Source organism: Podarcis liolepis, assembly GCF_965112155.1.
Source record: "Podarcis liolepis genome assembly, chromosome: 11".
Classification (NCBI taxonomy): domain Eukaryota; kingdom Metazoa; phylum Chordata; class Lepidosauria; order Squamata; family Lacertidae; genus Podarcis; species Podarcis liolepis.
This window is the reverse complement of record NC_139565.1, coordinates 55,969,465-55,995,079: the sequence shown is the minus strand read 5'-3', so window position 1 is coordinate 55,995,079 and position 25,615 is coordinate 55,969,465. Positions and strand designations below refer to the sequence as shown.

General features: G+C 46.1%; 1 protein-coding gene and 1 long non-coding RNA gene across 4 annotated transcripts in view; one reads left to right on the top strand and one right to left on the bottom strand.

The window, feature by feature from the left end:
* The first annotated feature begins 302 nt into the window (after window positions 1–302).
* LOC310689108 lies at window positions 303–5,376 on the top strand. Its single transcript, XR_014517328.1, has 3 exons — window positions 303–599; window positions 3,655–3,841; window positions 5,185–5,376. It is a non-coding gene; the product is annotated as an uncharacterized lncRNA (long non-coding RNA).
* Window positions 5,377–13,399: 8,023 nt separating this feature from the next.
* The window catches only part of ZBTB7C (zinc finger and BTB domain containing 7C), a 241,414-nt gene continuing 229,198 nt past the window's right edge, over window positions 13,400–25,615 (bottom strand). For all 3 annotated transcript variants that reach the window (XM_083465976.1, XM_083465974.1, XM_083465975.1), the window contains 2 exons: window positions 16,506–17,172; window positions 13,400–14,587 (listed from right to left, as the gene is read on the bottom strand). In XM_083465976.1, the coding sequence (XP_083322102.1) occupies window positions 16,536–17,172 (637 nt within the window). In that variant the 3' untranslated portion in view covers window positions 13,400–14,587; window positions 16,506–16,535. The remainder of the gene's footprint in view (window positions 14,588–16,505; window positions 17,173–25,615) is intronic.

The following is a 25,615-nucleotide window of genomic DNA, read 5'->3' as shown; positions in this document are numbered from 1 at the left end:
CGCCTCCGCCGACTCCTCGGCCCCTCCTCCCCTCCCGCTCTCTCTTGCTGCCTCAGCTCTCATTGGAAAAGCGGCGAGTGGCGGCGCCGGCCAATCGCCTCGCACGCAGGGCGCGCGGCGTCGGAGGGGAGGCGGGAGGAGAGGGAGAGGCGCCGCCCTCGCTAGGGACGGGAGGCGCCGGCGCATTGGTCCAGGCGGGTGTCAGCTTGGCCCTCCCGCCTGTTGTCGGGCTACCTCCCCGTATTCTCAATATTTGGGGGTTGGTTGCGCCAAGGCGGGTGGGGGGTGGGAGAAATTGGGTTGAGCTGCAAAAGCGCTAGAGGTGGAGGGAAAGGAGGTCGGCGGAGAACTCCTCCGCCAGATGCGCTTCGTAACCTTCCGCGCGGGAATTGTCTCTCTCTCTCTCTCTCAGCGGGAAATAGGCCCCGAGCTCCGCCACGTCCTAAAAGCAGAGCAAAACAACACAGTTACATACAGTTTCTCAGCTCACCTTAATAAAAATAAAGACATATTTTAAACACAATATGCCACAAAACAATCCGTTCCCTCCCCGCTCAGCCTGGCCCCCGCACACGCCCAACATCACACCTGTGTGTGAGGTAAAATTTCAGAGACCACAGAATTAGGCCTTCAGAACAAAATATGGTTTAAGAGTGTAGCTGAGGGAATGAACTGTGGTTTGTTTGTTTTTTTGGGAGGGGAAAACTTGGCTGTTGAAAAACCATGTCCATAATCGCAGTGTGTGCGGTCAGGTCTGCAAAAGTGTGGATGGAGGCCGATGAAGAAGCGCCCTCAAAATGTATGCCTTAGGGATGTTGTAAACGGAATAACACAGGGCCGGGAAGCTCTGGCCCTCCGGACATTGTTGGGGCTCCCAGCGCTCTTTTGCCTCAGCCAGCATCCCCCAAATGGTCCAAGTCGAGCTGGAGCTGAAGTCCAACAACATCTGGACATCTACAGGTTTCCCACCGAAGGGAGGGAGACAACAGCAGTCATGGAGATCAAGTGTGCGGCGTAGCTCAAAGGTCTCTCAAAATTAGACTTCAGGTCAAAAGAACAGAAGAGAAGTCTGATGGATTTGTTCCAACATCCTGTTCTCAAAATGGCCAGTGGGTATGACCTGTATGTCAGTATTCTGGCCAGCTATCAGCACAACATGATGTGAAATTAGGGGACATGAGATGTATCTGGCTGTTATATTCACTTACTTTCTAAAAGATGTCTTTTTCAAAGATGGCACCCTTCAAAGATGAAGCACTCTACTCCTGAGGAGCCAGAATTTCTGAAAAAAATTGGCAGTGTCATTGCCATAATTTGGTCCATAAAGGGCTAAACTATCTCTGATGATAACCATTCAAAAAGGAAATGGCTGAATAAACATCACAAGTCTTTTGCTCCTTGGGATTGCCAATGCCTTAACTGGCCCCTAGGTACAGTCTTTAACACCAGCTTGATCTACAACAATTCACGGGTGACAATGTACCAGCAAAAAGTGCTTCCAGCTGCATACAGTTTTTATCAAGTCCTTATTCCTTTGTAAAGTTCTAATTCCTCAGGAAATAGATTATTTTTATGCTGAGCTTAAGTGAGATAGTTGCTGGGTAGAACTTTTCCAATTTGTTCAGAGATAACAGAAATCCCTCCTGTTGCAAAATAAACCTTATCTGAGTACCAATGAGATCTTTATCAAGAACTGGCCAAATGAACAGTCCTCCCACTCCTATTTCAGCAACCCAAGAAAAGTTAGCTATTCTGTGCATGCCAAATTGCTATTATGGGGATTTAATGCACATCTTTTATATGTATGTGGCCTTATTGGTGATTGAACTATTTTGCTCAATCCTTGCCCCTCCTGGTAAGCAACAGCGACTCAGCTGCTGAGAAGCTAGGGTAGCAACTAAATTTGGAATACTGTGTACAGTTCTGGTTGCCTCACCTCAAAAAGGATATTACAGAATTGGAAAAGGTTCAGGAAAGGGCAACCAAAATGATTGGGAAAATTCAGCCACTCTTGTCAGGAAAGCTTGCAGCATTTGGGAGAGGTGACATGATAGTTTATAAAATTATGCATGGGATGGAGAAAGTGTAGAGAGAAAAGTTTTTTTTCTCCCTCTCTCATAACACTAGACCTTGTGGACATCCAATGAAGCTGAATGTTGGAAGGTTCAGAAGACAGGCGAACTAATGCCAGTGTACTGGAAGAAGCAAAGATCCCCAGTGTCGAAGCAATGATTCTTCAACATCAACTTCGTTGGACAGGTCATGTTGTGCAGATGCCTGATTATCGTCTTCCAAAGCAACTATTCCGAACTTAAAAATGGAAGGCGCAATGCTGGTGGTCAAAGACTCTCTTAAAGGCAAATCTTTAAAAATGTAGTATAAACACCAACAACTGCTGTTTGGAGAACAGCCTTTACCAAAGGTATTGTGGACTTTGAAGACGCTCAAACTTAGGACGAAAGGAAGAAACGTGCTAAGAGGAAGGCATGCTTGGCAAACCTTCACCGTGATCAACCCCTGCCCAGAAACCTATGTTCCCACTGTGGAAGGACGTGTTGGATCCAGAATTGGCCTCCACAGTCTCTTATGGCCTCACTTTTAAAATCGTGTTTATGGAAGACAATCTTACTTGCCTACGAGTGATCGCAGAAGAGGAGGAGGAAGAAGAAGCAGAAGAAGCAGAAGCAGAAGAAGCAGAAGATGATGAAGAAGAAGAAGAAGAAGAAGAAGAAGAAGAAGAAGAAGAAGAAGACGACGACTACTAGGGGACTTGCTCCCACATGTGGCAGTGATGGCCACCAACTTGGATGGCTTTAAAAGAGGGTTGAATGAATTCATGGAGGAGAGAGAGAAATCGGTGGCTATTAGCCACAATGGCTAACCGTGTTTATGGAAGACCATCTTACTCGGCCACGAGTGATCGCCAAAGAAGAAGAAGAAGCTCTGCCTTCACAACCAGTAATGCAGAGGCAGCGATGCTTCTGAATAATAGTTGCTGGAAACTCCATGAGGAGAGAGTACTCATGCTCAGATCCCGCTTGCAGGTTTCCCACCGGCATCTGCTTGGCCACTGTGAGAACAGGAAGCTGGACTAGGTGGGCCACAGGCCTGATCCTGCAAGCCTTCCTTCTGTTCTTATAGAATTGCAAGGATCTCTTTCTGCTCTTGAAGCATAGACTCGGCATCAGTGAACACAGAGCAGCTCTGCCTTAATCGTTATATACTGTAATCTGCAAAATGCAGTCATGTTTTACATTTACAAAACAAATAGCTGGACCTCGAGGGTGATAGCTGTTGGGGGGGGGGGTGGAAGCAGACAAAAGTCAGCCTGTCCCTGGGATGCAAATTGGAGAAGGGGAGTGTGTTCTATAGGTCAGACGCTTACTAATTCCTAATGGCTGACTAATGGTCACTTTAGAAGGAATGTATTTGAGGTCTTTCTCAGGGCTCGGCTGAACAGTTAATTCATGACTGATCTCGTTATGATTTAAATCTGTCACAATCTCACTGTGTATCTGTCTCTTCCCCTAGCACATAACACTTTGTGGCTTTTCCCCCTTTCTTTCTTTTCCCAGAAGGTGAGGTAGTTTCCTAGAGACTTCACAGGCTATTTATAATATCTTTTGCCCTTATGTTTCATGTAAATTTATGCAGATCTTAGAACAGCCCTTTGCTTAACCTTGAGACTGAGCTGAGAGAAGCATCAATGCTGCCTTTGTATAGAAATGGCCTTGTCCTCTAGTCTAGAGCACTATTCTTCAACCTTTGGTCTCCAGAAGCTGTTAGACTACAACTCTCCTCGTCCCTGAGCATTGGCAAAGATAACTGAAGATGATGGAAGGTGAGATAAAATGCAATAAATTAACAAACAAAACAGATGTTTCTGATTATTATTGCTATGATACTACGCAGCCAGGACCTAGTTGTCAGATTAATGTACTGACCTTGCACACTGCGCAACCCGGGTCCTACGTGCTAATTTAAAAAGTGTTTCCTCCAAAGATTACTTCACCATCTTTCACATCTGTGTCTAAAGTCTGGTTCCATGGACTTACCTTTACAGACATTACGATTTAAATGACACACCTGCATTTTAATTCCAAAAAGCTTTTTAAAAAGAAATGAATTGTTGGAAGGCTGAATTGCATTTTTTAAAAAATAGCGGTCTTCCTTTTGTTATATTTTAATTGCTGCTGGCTTTAAAACATTTTTAAAAATTATATATGTTGTCTAAATTTGTTGTTCTATTATAGATAATCTCAGACATTTTATAGAGAAGGAGCAAACAAGGTTTATAGATCAATAAATCATACCTCACTTTATGCATCAGGCTACATACATCTGCCTACATAAGCTTATGCCATAATAAATTTGTTAAGTCTTTAAGGTGCCACAAGCCTCTTTATTCTTTGTTTTTATTATACATCTGTTCTCCTCTACAGAGAACTTGCTCTTTCCCAGTGTGTAAACCCAGATTCTGTGTAAGTTAAGGTTGAATATGATGGTTGTGAACTTATTTGTCTCACTTGTAAACTTGCATAATGATTTCTCTCGGGCTGCTTCCAGAGTGTGGCAAATTCAGGTTGCAGAATTATAGCAGACTGGGAGGTCTTGCGCAGCAAACCAGCTTCCCCCAAAGATTTGACTTTTTGCAATGAGCTATGGTCTCATCCCACTTCCCAGCAAATGCAAAGCATACAGGAGTCACCTTCTACCCATGGATCTCCTTATCTGGATTGGAGTGCAGATGGGATTCCTCTCCCAGCCCAGCCCTGACAATGGACCTGTCTTAACATTGCCTTGTTCTTAAATTTACATCCCACTTTTCAAGGCTGGTCTAGGGTGGCCACCAAGGCAGTTGTACCTGATGGAGTCTGAACTTTGGCAGATGTCTCACGATGGCAGGTGCAGAACTGGCCCTCATGCTTACACCCACACCCCTCTTGTGAAAACAACAATGTCCAAAGCATCACACAACTTAAGCCAATCCTTTCTGCATGTTTTTGGGCCACCCCAAACCATATTTATAAAGTCATAATGCTGGAATTGAGCAGGGGTCGTAATAGGAAACCAAGGGTTCTTTGGAAGTCATGTGAGCCCAATTAAGTGCATGCAATAATCTTGGGCTTAGTTTGATTAACCCTGATCTCACCTTTATTCTTTTCTCATTTATCTCTTCAATAGGATGAAGTTAATACTCAGCACAATATCTGAATGACACAGACAGGAAGATAAGAATAAGCCAATTTACTGTACGATCAGTCAGTTATTGCAATACAGTCTGCTTCCGATTTATACTATGTAAAAAAAGGGCTAGGGCTAATTAAGCATATGTTTGTGCAGATTAGGGCCTAAATGAGATTTACCCCAATTTTCTACACCATCTGTGCACACTGGAAACATATGAGAGGGAGATATCTATCTATCTATATCTATCTATCTATCTATCATCTATCTATCTATCATCTATCTATATCTATCTATCTATCATCTATCTATCTCTATCTATCTATCTATGTATCTATCTATCTATCATCTATCTATCTATCTATCATCTATCTATCTATCTCTATCTATCATCTATCTATCTATCTCTATCTATCATCTATCTATCATCTATCTATCATCTATCTATCTATCTATCATCTATCATCTATCATCTATCTATCATCTATCTATATCTATCATCTATCATCTATCTATCTATCTATCTATCTATCTATCTATCTATCATCTATCATCTCCTATGCAAATTTGGAGTGGAATCCCCAAAGCAGTTGGATGGTACCTTATACACCTCCTTCTAGCAATTCCTGCAGCCAAACTGGTGCTAAACGTCTTGCTCTGCTTTTCTTTGGACCACATCAGCGAGGCCGGGGGGGGGGCAGGTTCTTGTTGTTTGGACAACCTAGGACCTTCATACACACTGCCTAGGCTTGTGCCCTGGGGAGGTCTCTTCAATCCTGCTAATACAGTTTGACTTCACCCCCAGAGGCACACTCCATTGTCTCTTGAGATGGAGAGGGAGTGTGGCATGGGGAGTTTTGAGAGCCAGATAGAGAGGTCTGGGGCCGCATTTGGCTTCCAGGCATGAGGTTCCCCAGCCCCATTCTAGAGCCGATGAGGACATTGATGTCTCTCTCCTGCCCCCAAGCCAATTTGAATCACGCACACAATGTGGAGTTGAAGGAGCTGGATATGTTTAGCCTGGAAGAAAGGAGACTGAGAGGAGATATGATAGCCATCTTCAAATATCTAAAAAGGGCTGTCCCATGGAAGATGGAGGAAGCTCGTTTTCTCTGAAGGGTAGGACTCAAACCAGTGGCTTCGACTTCGAGTTACAAGAAAGGAGATTCCAACTAAACATCAAGAATAACTTTCTGATGGTAAGAGCGGTTCGACAGTGGAAGGTGGTGGACTCTCCTTCCTTGGAGGTTTTAAAGCAGAGGTTAGATGGCCATCTATCATGGATGCTCTAGTTGAGATTCCTACATTGGACTAGATGAGGCTCCGAGTCCCTCCAACTCTACAATTCTATGACTCCTTCAGGCCTCACAGATGTGCAAAGATGCTTGCTTGAGTGCTAAAGTCACATCTACTCAATATGCAAAACTTCTTGTATGTCAGTCACCCATGATTGAATTATTCATATATTTATGTAATTTGTAATTGTCTCTCTCCCCCACCCCTTTCTTTTTTTGCAAGATGTCATCATCTTCTCTCCACCATTTCCTGCCAGGCATGTGGATAATTTCCTCTTCTATTAATTTATTCCCCACCCCATCCCAATTTTACCTTTTCAGATATTTGGAAACCTTGCCTCTAAAATGCTTTTCACAAGATAGCACATGCTCCCATCTCAGCTTACTTTGAAGTTTATGGCTTCCACTTGGACCTCAACTGATCTCTGTGGAGTAAAAGGGCACTCAAAGGACATGGAGAATGGCATGCGGATTGGAGATCCACGTTTCCATTCTTCAGAGCAGATGGCGGGGGGCGGGGGCTGTCAGGAGCCATTCCTGACCCGGGTTGGGTATTGTCCAATCCAGGATCTCTGACATCTGGAGCTGGAGCTGAAAGCCAGGGTCCCAAATTCTGCAAGCAACAGGTGCTTAGTACTTTATTAAGAACCTGCCAATGGCCCATCAAGTCCAACATCCTATTATCACAGTGGCCAATCAGATGCTGATGGGAAATCCGCAAGCAGGACTTTGGACCTTGGACGAAGAGCCCGGGCATCATGGCTAGTAGCCATCTGTTGCTGTCCCCTCCATGAATTTGTCTAGTCCTCTTTTAAATCCATCTAGGCTGTTAGCTGTCACTGCCTCTTGTGATAGCAAGTCCTTCAGTCTAACTGTGTGCTGTGTCCATTGGGTGTCCATGACTTATACACGGGACGCTGGTGGCTCTGTGGTCTAAACCACTGAGATTCTTGGGCTTGCTGATCAGAAGGTCGGCGGTTTGAATCCCCATGACGGGGTGAGCTCCCGTTGCTCGGCCCCAGCTCCTGCCAACCTAGCAGTTCGAAAGCACGCCATTGCAAGTAGATAAACAGTTCCCGCTGTGGCGGGAAGGTAAACGGCATTTCCATCACTCTGGTTTCCATCACAGTGTCCCATTGTGTCAGAAGCGGTTTAGCCATGCTGGCCACATGACCCGGAAAGCTGTCTGTGGACAAACGCCAGCTCCCTCGACCTGAAAGCGAGATGAGCGCTGCAACCCCATAGTCGCCTTTGACTGGACTTAACCGTCCAGGGGTCCTTTACCTTTACAGTGGTGCTTCGCAAGACGAAAAGAATCCGTTCTGTGATTCTCTTCGTCTAGCGGTTTTTTCATCTTGCGAAGCAAGCCCATTGACGGATTAGCGGCTTTTAGCGGCTTTTAGCGGCTTATCTGCTGATCGGATCAGCTGATAAGCGGCTTAGCGGCTTAGAAAAAGGGGGGAGGAAAAAAAACCTGCAGGAACTCGCAAGGCATTGTCGTCTTGCGAAGCAAGCCCATAGGAAATTCGTTTTGCGAAGCACCTCCAAAACGGAAAACCCTTTCGTCTAGCGGGTTTTCCGTCTTGCGAGGCATTCGTCTTGCGGGGCACCACTGTACCTTTTTATCCATGAGTTAAAATACAATGCACTAGCAAACATTCCCCATTGACATCAGTGGGAGTTAGAAGTAAACACACTTATAATAATAGAGTTTGACGTCAAGGGCTATTTAACAATACCACTGATCCATTTGAATCAGGCAAAATTCTCCCTATGTTAGCATTGCATCTAGATTAAAACTGGCTACAGGTAACTGGAGAGGCAGAGTCAACTTACTAAACCATAAGTGGATTATGCAATATGCATTTCTAATGCTTCCTGTGTTCATTTAGTTGGGCCACCATTTTTGCTTTGAAGAAGTCACATGATGTGGAGGAACAGGAAGCTCTGGTGATGAACTCTTGGCTCACCCCAAACACCGCAGTCTGGTTGTGGTCTGTTCACTCTCTCCAGCTCTCTGCAGCCCAGAAATAGATTTCCATCATGGGAACTATTTGATGGGATATTCATTTATTTGTCACCTTATTTCACACAATTCATTTCGGATGTGTTGTAAACTTTAAAAAATATCATTTTTTAAAAAAACAACCCCTAAAATTCATAGCAGGGCAATACCTCCTTGTAAACCGCTTTAAGGTGTGTGTGTGTGTGTTTACAATCAAGTGGTGAATAAATTTTATGAGACAAATAAATGAAATAAATACCACTATTAGGCAGAGGAATGTTGCAAAATAGCATGCAGGCATTTCGCTTCCACAGAACTCTTTATCAGGCCTTGAGAAGATAAAATAATTTCATATCTTCGTAATAAATAAGCACTGTGAAGTTTGTCTGCGACAGTTTCCCACATTATTTGTTACAGATAGGTAGCCGTGTTGGTCTGCCATAGTCAAAATAAAGAAATTCCTTCCAAGAGCACCTTAAAGACCAACTAAGTTAGTTCTTGGTATGAGCTTTCGTGTGCATGCACACTGTGTATCTGAAGAAGTGTGCATGCACACAAAAGCTCATACCAAGAACTAACTTAGTTGGTCTTTAAGGTGCTGCTGGAAGGAATTTCTTTATTTCCACATTATTTGGCCACTAGATGGTGTTGAAGAGCTGCAGAGATTATTGTTCTTAAGCCATAGCTCAGCGGTGAAACATCTGCACTGCATGCAGATAGACTCAGGTAGGACTGGGAGAAACCCATTTGAAATTCTAGAGAGTCGCTGTCAGTCACTGGAAGGAGTAAGGAACTCAGGCCCGGGGCCCAACCTCTGCTTATAAACCTCCAAGGGAGAAAAGTTCACAACTTCCCGAGGGAGACTGTTCCACTGTCAAACAGCTCTCACTGTCAGAAAGTTTTCCCCTATGTTTAGTCAGAATCTCATTTCTTGTACAGTGGTACCTCGGGTTAAATACTTAATTCGTTCCGGAGGTCTGTACTTAACCTGAAACTGTTCTTAACCTGAAGCACCACTTTAGCTAATGGGGCCTCCTGCTGCCGCCACGCCACCGGAGCACGATTTCTGTTCTCATCCTGAAGCAAAGTTCTTAACCTGAAGCACTATTTCTGGGTTAGCGGCGTCTGTAACCTGAAGTGTATGTAACCTGAAGCATATGTAACCCGAGGTACCACTGTAACTTGAAGCCATTGGTTCAAGTCCTACTCTCCAGAGCAGGAGAAAACAAGCTTGCTCCATCTTCCATGTGACAGCCCTTGAGATATCTGAAGAAGGCTATCATCTCTCCTCTCAGTCTTCTCTTTCCCAGGCTAGACATACCCAGACCCTTCAACCATTCCTCATAAGGCTTGACTTCTAGATGCTTGATCACCCAAGTTCTCCTCTTCCTGCACACATTCCAGTAAGTCCTGTTTAATTTAATGGGGAATTATTTCAGAGCAAACATGTACCAGATGGAACTTTTAGAAGGTTGAGGATTAGGGAGGCCTTAAGAAACAGGGACGTGGGTGGCGCTGTGGGTTAAACCACAGAGCCTAGGACTTGCTGATCAGAAGGTCAGCAGTTCAAATCCCCGCGATGGAGGGAGCTCCCGTTGCTCGGTCCCTGCTCCTGCCAACCTAGCAGTTCGAAAGGACGTCAAAGTGCAGGTAGATAAATAGGTAGCACTCCAGCGGGAAGGTGAACGGCGTTTCCGTGCGCTGCTCTGGTTCGCCAGAAGCGGCTTAGTCATGCTGGCCACATGACCCGGAAGCTGTACGCCGGCTCCCTCGGCCAATAAAGCAAGATGAGCGCCCCAACCCCAGAGTTGGCCACGACTGGACCTAATGATCAGGGGTCCCTTTACCTTTTTAAGAAACAGATGCAGATCATATAACAACACATAATTCTGAGAGGTTTAGGACACTGGTTGATTTGAGATAATATTTTATTTTGTCCACGGGTTGCAAAAATGTGCAATAGGTATGTTTACAGGACCGGCTCCTTGTCAGTGGATGGGATTTGCAATTTCTTCCCTGCCCCCAAATAAATCAAATGGAAGGAGTCTGATCACATTCTGCTCTACAGCAATTAGTGCAAGTAAAACATTTGCTCGACATGTTCACATGGACCGCTTACTGCCCTGGCCAGAGATGCTCATGCAAGCTCATTCTCAGTGTATCTTGAAACATCTGTGCAGAACAACCAGTTGACTAAAAGGAAGGCTTGCAGAATGATTGCCTCTGCCCCATGTCCAGGACCACATGGGTAACATTTGAAGCAGGGGGAATGCCATGGTTTGGGACTTCCATTTCATTTCCCATGTCAAGTGTTATCGGTGTGTAATGAGATCCAATCATGTGGAAAGATCAAAATAGTTGGGGCCATGTGTACTTAATAATAATAATAATAATAATAATAATAATAATAATAATAATAATAGTCTGCCTCTGAGCAATACAAAAGCTGGGTCCTGTGGCTTGCGTAAATTATGTAAACTGAGCAATGCTACATCATTTATTTCAACTTTGCATCGCTTATACTGCAGGTTTTCACCCCGCCTACTATTCTGCACGATCAGAAGGTTGGCGGTTCGAATCCCTGTGACGGGGTGAGCTCCCGTTGCTCGGTCCCTGCTCCTGCCAACCTAGCAGTTCAAAAGCACGTCAAAGTGCAAGTAGATAAATAGGTACCACTCCAGCGGGAAGGTAAAAGGTGTTTCTGTGCGCTGCTCTGGTTCGCCAGAAGCAGCTTAGTCCTGCTGGCCACATGACCCGGAAGTTGTACGCCGGCTCCCTCGGCCAATAAAGCGAGATGAGCGCCACAACCCCAGAGTCAGTCACAACTGGACCTAATGGTCAGGGGTCCCTTTACCTTTACTATTCTGCACAATTGATTCAGGTTTCTCAAGTCACAAGGAAGGGCTAAGGTGGGCCCTGAATCCTTGTGTGCTGGCGATTTTTAAACCGTCTGCTGAAATTTCAGTTAACACACACACAAATCTCCATTGCCCCTCTCTGCTTCCATGGGCTGCACCGTGCAATTCTCCTCATCTACCACAACAAAGGTGGTCACTGTGGACCGGATACCTGTACAAAGCAATGCCTGCAAAGTGCTCCCCTCTTTCAGAGAATTCCCTCAAAAAGCCTTTGGGAAGGGTGGATGAATCCAGGCATCAAAGCTTTGGGGCCTATAGCAGAGTATTGGACTGGGGCATTTTATTGCAATCTGTTCTTCGATTGGTTTACTCAAGTGTTTCCCACCACTTCCTTCTCTCTCAAACTTGACCACTGTGCACTTTGTGATTGGCAGCTGAAGGTGTGAACTGACACCACTGGAAGACCTGTGTGTTGGAAGTGCAAGCCTGTGGTTTTGCATCTGTGGTGGTCCATTCAGACATGCCTGTGATGGTCCATTCGTCACTTGGGAATCAGCCCGTACTCAGGAGCTCAACCCACTTTTAATATTGATTCCTATGGGCTTTGGGCAGCTCAGCTATGCTGGACTGTGGCCTGTCAGATTTTGCGTTGTCTCCAGCAATACCCTTGATCAGAATGAACCTCCCTGGGCAAGCGGGTGCATCAGAATATTCATCCTGCACATTGTGAGGAATGAGTTACAGGATAGCGAGCACCCTTAATATTCTGCATGAGTGAGAGGCCCACCCCTCCAATTCTGATAAATGGAACAAAACAGTTGCAATTCATGCAAATATCTTCTGCACAAAACCCTGCTCAGTTATATGCCAGTTTTATTCTGGACCAGAATAATGTTGGAGATGTGTATTGGGAATGTCTGCGTGGCAATTTCCTGCTTTAGCACTAGCAGATGTGATGGGCAAGTTCAGGTATTACCCTCTAAATGTGGGGAGACATTTAAAGCACACTATTCTCCCTGTGCCAGCATCTTCTAGGGCAGAGGTGGTGGACCTGTGGCCCTCCAGATCTTGCTGGACATCTTCCCTGACCATGTTTTCTTGGGCTGTTCAAGTCCAACAACTGGTAAGCCACTGGTTCTTCATCCCTGATCTAGGAGGCCTTGATGTGAAGCTGGAGGGATTCCTTCTGGGTCACACCATTCCCCAGTTCCCACAAGAAGAAGAGTATTTGCACCTGCTAGCTGCATCTACCTTCTCCTTACCAGAGAGAGAGCATCTGTGTCTACTATTTTCACAGACCTCTCTGGCAGGAGCTATTTTTGCCTGCAGTTGGAGTGGAAAGAGGAGGCAGAAAAGCCCACAGTTGCTTCCACCTGCATGGCAGACATGTGGATAACTTTGGGGGAATTGAAACGCAAGGCGCATGGGTAGATGATGAAGCTCAGCAATGCAGCAGATGCATAACTGAGCTTCAAACCTATTTCCAAAGTTTCAGAAGCTGCTATAGTCCAGAACCTGTCCTGTGATGCCGACACAGAGAGAAAGAGCTTCTGCGGAAGCAAGATTTCCTGTTCACTTCAGTGGAGGGGCAACCATCCCTTTATGTGTGTGGTGTGCTGAAATCCTTTTGTAGAGCAGATCTCTCACCAGGGCACCAACCAGAGCTCACTGCACCAAAGTGAGCAGCTGTCCATGTCGCATGACTTCAAATGTATCTCCAAAATCATAGGGTCTAGAAGGATGCATTATTTATAAAAACAAAAACAAAGAGAAATAAAACAAAGGAAAGTGGAAGGTTGTCAGAATCTAGGTTCCAGATGCTGTGGAAAATTCTACACGTACTTGATCACAGGGAACAATTAGTCAAGGGCAGGGCAGCCCACAATGGGGTATTCTCCCCCTCGAAGCAGGCAGCTGCAATTATGGGATGCCAGGGGGCCTGCACTGCAGTGAAATGTCAAGAAGCTGCGAGAGCATTATGGTCTGTAAATGTCCCTTCCACCAGAAAATGAGCCCAGCCACGAGCCAGCTAACATATAACCCAAATGAGATCATCCAGGGGCAATCAGCCTTAACTTGTTAACAACAGCAACACAATCAGCGTCCATTGTTCCCTTTAACAATCAAGAAGTCTAATAAGGTGCAAAGTCACATGGAAAAGGCTTTTGGAAGCAGCCCAGTCTGGGGGTCCCGTGAGTCAAACAGAATGGCACTAAATGTACAGAGGTGGGCTTGAACTAAGTGTTGTAGTTCAAAACGTTTGAAGGGCACCAGGTTGGGGGAAGGCTGGGTTAAATTTTGGAACACCTGCTGGCATCTTTTCACACATTACGTTTCTTCGGTGTACCTTGAAGATGTCTTAAGGACATACGCTTACAAACACGTGCATTATCGAAGTACATTTGTCAGAAAGCCATGACCGGCCATGGTTATGTCACCTGCTGAGTGTACACCTGGCGACAAACCCAGGTTTGCTGTCCTGTCATGTGTGAATCAGCCTTTTCCTTCCCTGTGTTTTACTGATGTGCATTTTTTAAAAACCCTGCATGTTGCCAATAATTTAAGAAAAAGAAAATCAACTAATACTGCTTAATAAATACATAAAAGTATCTTTTCCGGTCTTTTAAAACAAGAATCTAGAGCGTCCACAAGAGTTAAGGATGATTGTCCCTTGATTATCTAAGGCAAATCTGTTTGACATGGTATCCCACCCCCATTCTTCTTTTTACATAAAGCAGTCACATAAAAATAGTTATAAATAGAAAATTTCCAAAGGATCTTCCACCCTCCTGACAATACCCCATCCCAACAAACAGGAAACATAAGAAAAGCATGTCCCTTTTGCTTCAAGTTCTTGTAGATTATACAGTACTCAGAATCTTTGGATATTTTACAAGGACTCCAAATCGTAGGACACTCATCCCCCCCCCACAAGCCCTCCCCACACTCAAATAACCCCTCAAAACCTGAAGGAAGCCATAATCTGCAAAACAGTAGCTCAGAAAGACGTCTGTACATTTAGAAACAAAAATAGTCTGACGCAGTTCTCGAAAGGTTCTGTTCTCCTTCCCCACATTGGTGCAAATAAGAGAAGTCTTTTGGTGGGTTTTAAACAAACGCAGGCAGTTTTTTTTTGGGGGGGGGTGTGATTTAATTTTCAACAGTCTTCCAGTAAGAAAAAAAAGTCTTTGATCCTTGAAAGGTCCCTTCACCAGAGGGAGCCAAGCAGTGCTGAAGGGGGCCTATGGAGAGAAAAAGAAAAGAAATTTCAGGTACTGGGAAAATTGCTTTCAGTAGTCCATTCTTTAAAGTCATGGTCCTATGGTTTTTCTTTCATTATTCTTGGAAGGAAGGTTGCACATAAAAATGGGGGGTCACCTTGCCATGCTCTCTGGTAACCTCCCAGCTAGACTACTGTAATGCACAGTTTGTGGGGCTGCCCTTACAGACAACCTGGAGGCTTCAATGAGTGCAGAAACCGCCTGCTGGAATTTCAACTGATACATATTACACCTATTCTGAAAGAATTAACATTGGCCGCCTGTGTGCTTCCAGTGCTGGTGCTTTAAAGCCCTAAACAGCTCAGGACCCCAATGTTTCTTCCCATAACAGACTGGCCGTGTCCTAAGATCTAGCACTCCTCTCCTCTGTTGCGTTGGAGAGACAGTTATCTAACGCTGCCTCTTCTTCAGTGTTCATGGAGATGCAGCCATTGCAGTCAAGTCACTCACACACAAAACAAAATGGCAAATGTAATAAGATCCAGTGGTACCTTGGTTCCCAAACGCCGAAAACCCAGATGTAAGTGTTCCGGTTTTTGAACATTTTTCGGAAGCCGAACATCTGATGTGGTTGTCGGCTATTGCTTCCGGGGCGCCTGCACCAATCAGAAGCTTCACCTTGGTTTTCGAACATTTCAGAAGTCAAACGGACTTCTGAAATGGATTCAGTCTGGCGCTTTTGTTTTTGCTATTTATTCTGTGTTTTTGTGGCTTTTTCGGTTAATTTGTTTTTGTGACTGTGTGGAACCTAGTTCAGCTACTCATTGACTGATTGTGTGACTATGGAATGGATAAAAGCCCCATATCTAAAGAACTACTATCATCAGTGCAGGTAAGAAAGAAATAATAATTTTAATTTTTATCATCTACAATACTGTCTTACTTATTTTGTAGTACTGTACATTGATTATTAAGGGATGCGGGTGGCACTGTGGGTTAAACCACAGAGCCTGGGACTTGCCGATCAGAGGGTTGGCGGTTCAAATCCCCATGACTGTCTGTGGACAAAAGCCAGCTCCCTCGGCCTATAGAGCGAGATGAGCACCGCAACCCCAGAGTCGTCCACGACTGGACCTAATGGTCAGGGGTACCTTTACCTTTTAACAACCAACCCCTAGCCCCTATCCTGGACTGGTTGGATGCAGAGGAATGGGGGGGGGTACCAGCTGGGTAACTCCCAAGGGAAGAAGGCTCAGAGCCTGAGGTCTGGCGGTGGGTTGATGATGAGTAGTCAGAGGGAGAAGGGATGTGGGTGGCGCTGTGGGTTAAACCACAGAGCCTAGGACCTGCCGATCAGAAGGTCGGCGGTTCAAATCCCCGTGACGGGGCGAGCTCCTGGCAGTTCAAAAGCACGTCAAAGTGCAGGTAGATAAATAGGCACCACTCTGGCAGGAAGGTAAACAGCGTTTCTGTGCGCTGCTCTGGTTCGCCAAAAGCGGCTTAGTCATGCTGGCCACATGACCCAGAAGCTGTATACTGGCTCCCTCAGCCAGTAAAGTGAGATGAGCGCTGCAACCCCAGAGTCAGCCACGACTGGACCTAATACATTGCTTTCATTTTATGGATCAATGGTCTCATTAGATAGTAAAAATCATGTTAAATTGCTGTTTTAGGGGTTGTTTGTAAAAGTCTGGAATGGATTAATCCATTTTGCATTACTTTCTATGGGAAAGTGCACCTTGGTTTTGGAACGCTTTGGTTTTGGAACGGACTTCCGGAACGGATTAAGTTTGAGAACCAAGGTACCACTGTACTTCCCATGTGACCAGAGTTAACCAATCACATGTACTGTATGGGAGAGAAAGAAGTAAAGAGTCAGTATTGCACATGATTTGGCTTCCTAGCTGAAATTTAGCTCCTCAGCCAACAGTCAACCTACCAAAACCATCCATTGGATAGAAGGTGGCACTTAGTTGCTCGCTTCGGAAATGGGAGCAAGGTGGTTGAGTCCCGCCAGTCCATTGAACCCCGTCCCCCAGGGGTCGGGAAGGGAGAAATACGGCCGGGCCGAGAGGCTCTCGTTGTGGCCCAGCGCGAAGGCAAATAGGCCTCCGTTCCTCTCCACATCCAGGTGCGTCCGCCCAAACAACTTCATTTGGGTTTCCTCAAACTGGCTCTCCAGCTCTTGCAAATTCAGAGCGTTCTTGGCCCCGTCCATAAAATGCTTAGGGCTGGGGCCCGGAAGGCACATGGCCGCGCTACCAAGATGGCTGCTCATCTCCTGGAGGGCCGGAGGCACCAGGAAGCTCTTGTCGTCCGGCTGGCCGTTCTGCGCAAACAGCAAGCTGGCTGCTCTCCAGGTGGCCGGCTTGCGCCCCCTCCTGGGCCGGGAGATCCGGCAGCTCTGGCGCTTGATGTGGCGGTGCAGGTGGTCCGAGCGGGTGAAGCTCTTGTAGCAGAACTTGCACTGGTAAGGGCGGATGCCTGTGTGGATGCGCATGTGGTTCTTCAGGTCGTAGTTGTGGACGAATTTGGCGTTGCAGTGGATGCAGAGGTAGGGCCTTTCTCCCGTGTGCTTCCGCATGTGGATCTTCAGCTTGTCTTGCCTGCAAAAAAGGAGAAGCAGCATGATTAGTTCGGGGCAGCGCCTCCGAGACCACATAACACCGGTCTTGAAAGACCTACATTGGCTCCCAGTACATTTCCGAGCACAATTCAAAGTGTTGGTGCCGACCTTTAAAGCCCTAAACGGCCTCGGCCCAGTATACTTGAAGGAGCATCTCCACCCCCATCGTCCAACCCGGACACTGAGGTCCAGCGCCGAGGGCCTTCTGGCGGTTCCCTCCCTGCGAAAAGTGAGGTTACAGGGAACCAGGCAGAGGGCCTTGTCGGTAGTGGCACCTGCCCTGTGGAACGCCCTCCCACCAGATGTCAAAGAGAACAACAACTACCAGACTTTTAGAAGACATCTGAAGGCAGCCCTGTTTAAGGAAGCTTTTAACGTTTGATGCATTACTGTATTTTAATATTTTGTTGGAAGCTGCCCAGAGTGGCTAGGGAAGCCCAGCCAGATGGGTGGGGTATAAATAAATAATAATTATTACAGTGGTACCTCAGGTTACATACGCTTAAGGTTACAGACTCCGCTAACCCAGAAATAGTGCCTCAGGTTAAGAACTTTGCTTCAGGATAAGAACAGAGATCATGCTCTGGCGGTGCGGTGACAGCAGGAGGCCCCATTAGCTAAAATAGTACTTCAGGTTAAGAACAGTTTCAGGTTAAGAACGGACCTCCAGAACAAATTAAGTACTTAACCCGAGGTACCACTGTATTATTATTATTATTATTATTATTATTATTATTATTATTATTATTATTATTATTAGGTTCTCTCTGAATCTGTGGCCCTCAGACTACAGTTTGCAACATCACTTATGGCTGGCCAGGTCAGCTGAGATGGATGGGAGTTGGGAATCCACTACCATCTGGAGATTGGGGGGGGGGAGGCTAGTTTAGGAACACAGGAATGTTCTGGAAACCAAGCCTTATGAGGAACGGTTCAGGGAGCTGGGTATGTTTAGCCTGGAAAAGAGGAGTTTGAGAGGAGATATGATAGCCATGATCAAATATCTAAAGGGCTATGGAACATGGAAGATGGAGGAAGCTTGTTTTCTCCTGCTCTGCAAAGTATGACCAATGGCTTCACGTTACAAAAAATGAGACTCTGACTCAACATCAGGAAGAACCCGACAATTCTATGATTCTGTGAATCAGATGGAGACTCTGTGGGCCATACAGTGTTGATGGACTATAGCTAAAGGAAAAGAACCACAAGAGAAACACAACTTTGAAAAGAACAGTTAAGGGGGAACGTTCAATTAGAAATTGTATAAACATTGCTTTTTAATACTCCATAAGGAAGAAGAAGAAAAAGAAGAGGAGGAGGAGGAGGAGGAGGAGGAGGAGTTTGGATTTGATATCCCACCTTTCACTCCCCTTCAGGAGTCTCAAAGCGGCTAGCATTACATTCTCCTTTCCCTTCCTCCCCCACAACAAACACTCTGTGAGGTGAGTGGGGCTGAGAGACTTCAGAGAAGTGTGACTAGCCCAAGGTCACCCAGCAGCTGCATGTAGAGGAGCTGGGAAGCGAACCCGGTTCCCCAGATTACGAGACTACCGCTCTTAACCACTACACCACATCACATGAACATCATAAAAGAATATAAATATGAGGAAAGAACTTCTACGCCACTGCCAGTTAAACATTCTGCTCCTAAAAATGTCAACAACCAGATGCCTTTCGCAGTGGCCTTCATGTGGATCTTCACGTTTTTGAAATATTAAGATCCCGTTTTGAATTTTCAAAAAAATAATTTATAATTTGCATTTTTGAATTCCTGTGTTTCCTCTCTGGAAGCCGCCTTGGGGGGCCCTTTTTGGTGGCATGTAAATAAACTGTAACAATCCCCAGGTGGGTGGGTGCTGCTTACTAAACATGGGCCCCACGATTTCAGCCTTGGTGGCAGTTCCAGAAAGTGCCTCAGCAATCGCTTGGCAGCTGCTATACTGTATTACATTCATTGGCTCCTTTAGGTGTTTTGAAGCATCTCTAAGAGATGACTGGCTAACCTTTTTTAAAAAAACAACAACTCCAAGAATCCTTGGGTAGCTTAATCATGGAGAGAACAATACCTGTTCCTCCATACTTACTTTTCTTAATTTAGGTAAAGGTAAAGGGACCCCTGACCATTAGGTCCAGTCGTGGCCGACTCTGGGATTGCGGTGCTCATTTCGCTTTACCGGCCGAGGGAGCCAGTGTACAGATTCCGGGTCATGTGGCCAGCATGACTAAGCTGCTTCTGGCGAACCAGAGCAGCGCACGGAAACGCCGTTTACCTTCCCGCTGGAGTGGTACCTATTTATCTACTTGGACTTTGACGTGCTTTCGAACTGCTAGGTTGGCAGGAGCAGGGACCGAGCAACGGGAGCTCACCCTGTCGCGGGGATTCGAACCGCCGACCTTCTGATCAGCAAGTCCTAGGCTCTGTGGTTTAACCCACAGCGCCACCCGTGTCCCACTTTCTTAATTTATTCAACTGCAAAAAAACCCCAACAGTACTTGGCGTAAAGACATGGGCTACATTGTCAAATTCGCACGCACAGTTCTTTTGATGGGTCTGGCTGTTAACCAACAGGATGGTGGTTCAAGCCCACCCAGGGACAGCTGTGGGCAGGATCCCTGCATTGCAGGGGGTTGGACTAGATGACAATTCTATGATTCTAAAATGGGCTAATCTAGTTGGGGACTTTACTTCCAAGAACTGGATCAAGGCAACTGAAGAGAGGCCACATCAAACAGAAGAACTAAAAGGCTGAGGAACCTCCAACTTTTTGCCACAGTAGATGCAGACACAAGTCAAACAATGATTCCTGGAAACCATCTTAGATGCCGCAACTGGACCTCGCTGTGCAGAAAGCTTAGCACACAAAGAACTGAGCGAGCAGCAAGTTCCTGGAGCCAGCAGGTGGCAGCACAAATCCACATCTCAAATCCGCATCTTTCATTCTGTTTTAAATGTAGTTAAGGGTGCTGAGAGTTGTTAGGAGACACTGGTCCTCATCAGAGAGCTACAATTCCCAGAGTTCCCTGGAAAGAAGGACTGATGGTTAAGCCACCATGGAAATGGGAGATCTGTTGTTCCCAAGATTCTGTGGGGGAAGCCCCAGCATCTTTTAAAGGCGCACGATGCTGCTTTAAATGCATAGTGCTGACGGCAGGGGAGGTCCTACTATTGGGAAGGAGCCATAACTCAGTGAACACGCCTTAGATGCAGAACTCAGCCTCCAGCAATTCTGTAATTCAGGGCTGACTTCAGGGTTGAGGGAGCCCTGGGCAAAGTCTCATTCCATGGCTCCCATGCTGATTGGCAGCGGCTCTCCAGGACTGAGGGACCCCTGGGCAAAGTTCACCCCATGGCTCCCATGCTGACTGGCTCTCCAGGGTTTCTGAAATGGAGTTTCTCCCAGCTCTACTTGGAGCTGCTAGAGGTTGGATCTGAGGCCTTCTGCATCCAAGGCACGTTCTCTGCCACTAAGCTATGGCCCTTTTCTTAAACATGCCAATATTTGGCTTTGCAGCACTCATATACACACACACACCCCGTATTTTTCGCTCTATAAGACACACCAGACCACAAGATGCACCTAGTTTTTGGCGGAGGAAAACAAGAAAAAAAATTCTGAATCTCAGAAGCCAGAACAGCAAGAGGGATCACTGCACAGTTTCTGGGATAGCCGCGCAAAGCTTCTTCAGGGCAGGAGTGTTCTTTCCGCTGCCCTGAAGAGGCTTCATGTTGCTATCCCAGAAGCCAGAATAGCAAGAGGGATCGCTGCACAGCGAAAGCAGCGATCCCTCTCGCTGTTCTGGCTTCTGTGATAGCTGTGCAGCCTGCATTCGCTCCATAAGACGCACACACATTTCCCCTTACTTTTTAGGGGGGGGGGAAGTGGGTCTTATAGAGCAAAAAATACGGTATTTAACTGCCGCTATATCTGAATTGTCTCTGTTATACCCAATTGCAATTCAATATATCCCTGTTGTGTTTTAAGATTTTCCTGATATTGTAAGTGACCTGGAACTGGTCTATGACCGTAATAATAAATTTCTAATTCTAATTTCTCAATGCATGCCCACTTTTGCTGCACCACTTCATTGGCCAGGTGCTGAACGTTTTGACAGTGGGGTCACAAGATCAGTCTGAGAAACAGGGTCACAGGGAGGGCTCTGGTGAGCGCCTTTGTCCTTTGTGCAAACTCCACCCTGTTACACAGTCAGCCCGCATGGCTTCTATACGAATAGTTTGCCACTTAAAACAACAACAACAAACACTTCTCTGGTGCACAGTGTATTCTGGGTGTAGCCAAGGGTTGCTGTTTACCTTGCACACAGGTTGAGACACCCCACCCATGCCCAGCTGAAACAAAGCCGGAAAATGCATTTGATTGTTGCATCTGCTCCTAAGAAACCTCCAGTGGTCTGCTTTGTACGCTGTCCAAGCCCAACCAGAGCCCACAAACAGGGCTTGGAGGTGATGGTCCTCTCCTGTAGATGCTCCTCATCAACTGATATTCAGAAGTATACTGCACCTGAACATGCAGGTTCTATGTTGCCATCCTGGCTAACAGCCTTTGATCTTCCACCAGAAACACGCCTTTCATCTTCTTAAAGACACATAAGCCAGCGACCGTCACCACTTCCAAGTTTCAATTACCGTATTTTTCACTCTATAAGACTCACTTTTTCCCTCCTAAAAAGTAAGGGGAAATGTGTGTGCGTCTTATGGAGCGAATGCAGGCTGCACAGCTATCCCAGAAGCCAGAACAGCAAGAGCGATTGCTGCTTTAGCTGTGCAGCGATCCCTCTTGCTATTCTGGCTTCTGGGATTCAGAATATTTTTTTTCTTGTTTTCCTCCTCCAAAAACTAGGTGCGTCTTATGGTCTGAAGTGTCCTATAGAGCGAAAAATACGGTATGTGTTTGTATGAAGAAGTCCTCCATTTACCCATCCTAAATCTTCCAAGATTCAGTTTCATCGGCTCTCCCTGAGTTCTAGCATTATGAGCTGGAAGAAAAGCTTCTGAGAGCCAGTGTGGTGTAGTGGTTAAGAGCGGCAGTCTCATAATCTGGGGAACCGGGTTCGCTTCTCTGCTCCTCCACACGCAGCTGCTGGGTGACCTTGGGCTAGTCACACTTCTCTGAAGTCTCTCAGCCCCACTCACCTCCCAGAGTGTTTGTTGTGGGGGAGGAAGGGAAAGGAGAATGTTAGCCGCTTTGAGACTCCTTAAAGGGAGTGAAAGGCGGGATATCAAATCCAAACTCTTCTTCTCTTCTTTTTCTTCTTCTGTCTACCCATAGCTTTCTCGTCACCGTTTTGTGACACCTCAACCTTCACCGACTCCCTGCTGAATCATTTCTTCTTCTAGACTAAAAGATCTCAAGCCCTTTGATCTGTCCTTCTAGTTTTCCAACCCTTCATTCATTTAACAGAGCAATTGTTCGCTTCTTTGCTTAGACGTAAGAGGCATCTAATTCAATAGGACTTATTCTGATGAAAGTGCATAGCCGATCTGGTACCCTCTGGGTGGGACTACAAAGCTCATCATTCCTGGGCTTTGGCCAAAACATCTCGATGACGCAATGCTGGCTATCCCTTATGTATGTTTCCCAGCAATGCAATGTCTTTTTTGAGGTGAAGCACCAAGGACTGTGCACCCCTTGTTCCCTATCCCCCTGCAATCCATTCTCCATCACCCTCAACCTTTACACCGTAAGCTCCTCCATGTAGGGGGCATGCCCCTTTTGTCTATGTGAGAAAGCACCACGTCCACTGATGGGATAATAATAATAATAATAATAATAATAATAATAATAATAATAATTTATACCCCGCCCATCTGGCTGGGCTTCCCCAGCCACTCTGGGCTGCTTCCAACAAAATATTAAAATACAGTAATGCATCAGACATTAAAAGCTTCCCTAAACAGGGCTGCCTTCAGATGTCTTCTAAAAGTCTGATAGTTGTTTTTCTCTTTGACATCTGGTAGGAGGATGTTCCACAGGGCGGGCGCCACCACCGAGAACGCCCTCTGCCTGGTTCCCTGTAACTTGGCTTCTCACAGCGAGGGAACTGCCAGAAGGCCCTCAGCACTGGACCTCAGCATCCGGGCAGAATGATGGGGGTGGAGACGCTCCTTCAGGTATACTGGGCAAGGCCGTTTAGGGCTTTAAAGGTCAGCACCAACACTTTGAATTGTGCTCGGAAACGTACTGGGAGCCAATGTAGGTCTTTCAAGACCGGCGTTATGTGGTCTCAGCGGCCGCTCCCAGTCACCAGTCTAGCTGCCATAAACTAATAAGCTGTAGACTAATAAGCCCAATAATTCCACCATGTTCCACAGCTCAGCCCCATCCATTCATTCCAAGGTGAGCTGTACCGGCATGCAAGGTCACAGCTTGTGCTCTTGGAACCAGCCCTTCAGAGGGTTTGCAAACAGCGTGATGCAACCTGGGCAGGTCAGGAAAGAGCAATTGCCTCCCTCTGTGCACAATGGATTTGCCAATGGTCCCGTCATCAACTTGCATGTTGATACCAGTCCAAGGATGCATGAATCATGGCTTGGCATGATGCAGTCCTTAAAATAAAAAATTAAAAATCCACACAAAACTGCAGCAACACTTTAAACTACTGCTACAATCTTAGCATTTGTTTTTGCAACGCCAGGGCACTTGGCACAAACCTGGTGCCACCATGGACTGGGGAACCCGTAGCGCTCTGGAGATTGTTGAACTGCCAACCCCCCATCATCCATCACCAGGGTTCATGCTGGTTGGAGCTGATGGGAACTGGAGAATCATTGATTATCTGGAGAGACATAGGTTCTCTGTCTGATTTTGGAGCCAACTTCTAAGGCCACAAAGCCATCTTAGTGGATCCCAGGAAGCCCTGCCAGACTGTAATTGGAAAGCGTCAAAACATTTTTGTTCATAAGGAAAATGAGCCTCCCAGTATAGGAGCAGTGTTACTTCAAATGTGAATTGTGACTGATGCCCACAGCGCTTCCTCAAAATTCCAGATGTGCTCACCGGCACGAAAAGGCAGACTTCGCCTTGCTAAGGGTGGAAGTTAAAGCCACCCTGTTGCTGGTGGTCTTCCTAAATAGGCATCAAGTTGGCTACTGGGGGAAATGGAATGGTGAACCTTTGATATGATCTGCTAGTGCTCTTCTTGTGAATATACTTCCTCCCTAAAGTTAAGTGTGTGCATGCTCGTGAGAAAGATTCCACATCAGATCACGGGAAGCCATAGTACAGTCATACCTCGGGTTACAGACGCTTCAGGTTGCGTTTTTTGGGGTTACGGACCCACCAAAACCTGGAAGTACCAGAACAGGTTACTTCCAGGTTTCGGGGGTTGCGCATGCGCAGAAGCGCTAAATCGTGCTTTGTGCATGCGCAGAAGCACCGAATTGCGACCCGCGCATGCGCAGACGCGCCGCTGTGGGTTGCGAACGCTGCAGGTTGCGAATGTGCACCCCGCATGGATCATGTTTGCAACACGAGCATCCACTGTACCACTCTATTTTGCCTTGGCCAGACTGCATTTAGAAACCTGTGTCCAGTTCGGGGTGACACAGTTCAAGAAGGATATTGATAAGATGGAACATGTGCAGAGGAGGGCAACCAAGATGATCAAGGGTCTGGAAACCAAACCTGATGAGGAACGGTTGAAGGAGCCTGGAGAAGAGGAGACATGATAGCCATCTTCAAATACCTAAGGGATTGTCATATGAAAGATGGAGTAAGTATGTTTTCTGCTGCTCTGGAGGGTAGGACTTGAACCAATGGCTTCAAGTTACAAGAAAGGAGATTCCAACTAAACATCAGGAAGAACTTTCTGGGAGTAAGAGCTGTTCAACAATGGAACAGACTCCCACAAGAGGTGGTGGACTCGCCTTCTTGGATCTCATCTAGTCATCTGCAGTTGTTGGACCAGATGACCCTCTTCCAACTCTACAATCCTGATTCTCTGATCTGAACGTGCGCATGTCTGAGTTTTGTATATAATGCCCTGCACTTCTTAGGAAATCCTTACTTGCTAGGTAAGACCTGCTGTATAAAAGAGCCTTGCCATCTTTAACAGGAGAACGCAGACCCTTGTTTATACAATGGAAATGTCTGGCAGTAGCAACAGAGAAGGTACGGTAATAGGGGTCTATTTGCATGCTAGAATATGCTTCCAGCCTCCAGACTGCTGCCTGGAAAATAGAGTAGCTACAATGAATGATTGCTGGGTACCATTGGCCTCTTGATATTCTCTGCCCTATTTGTGGACCAATATAGTGGTGGCTCCACTACTCTACTCTACTCTACTCTACTCTACTCTATTCTATTCTATTCTATTCTATTCTATTCTATTCTATTCTATTATTATAGGGATGCGGGTGGCGCTGTGGGTTAAACTACAGGGCCTAGGACTTGCTGATCAGAAGG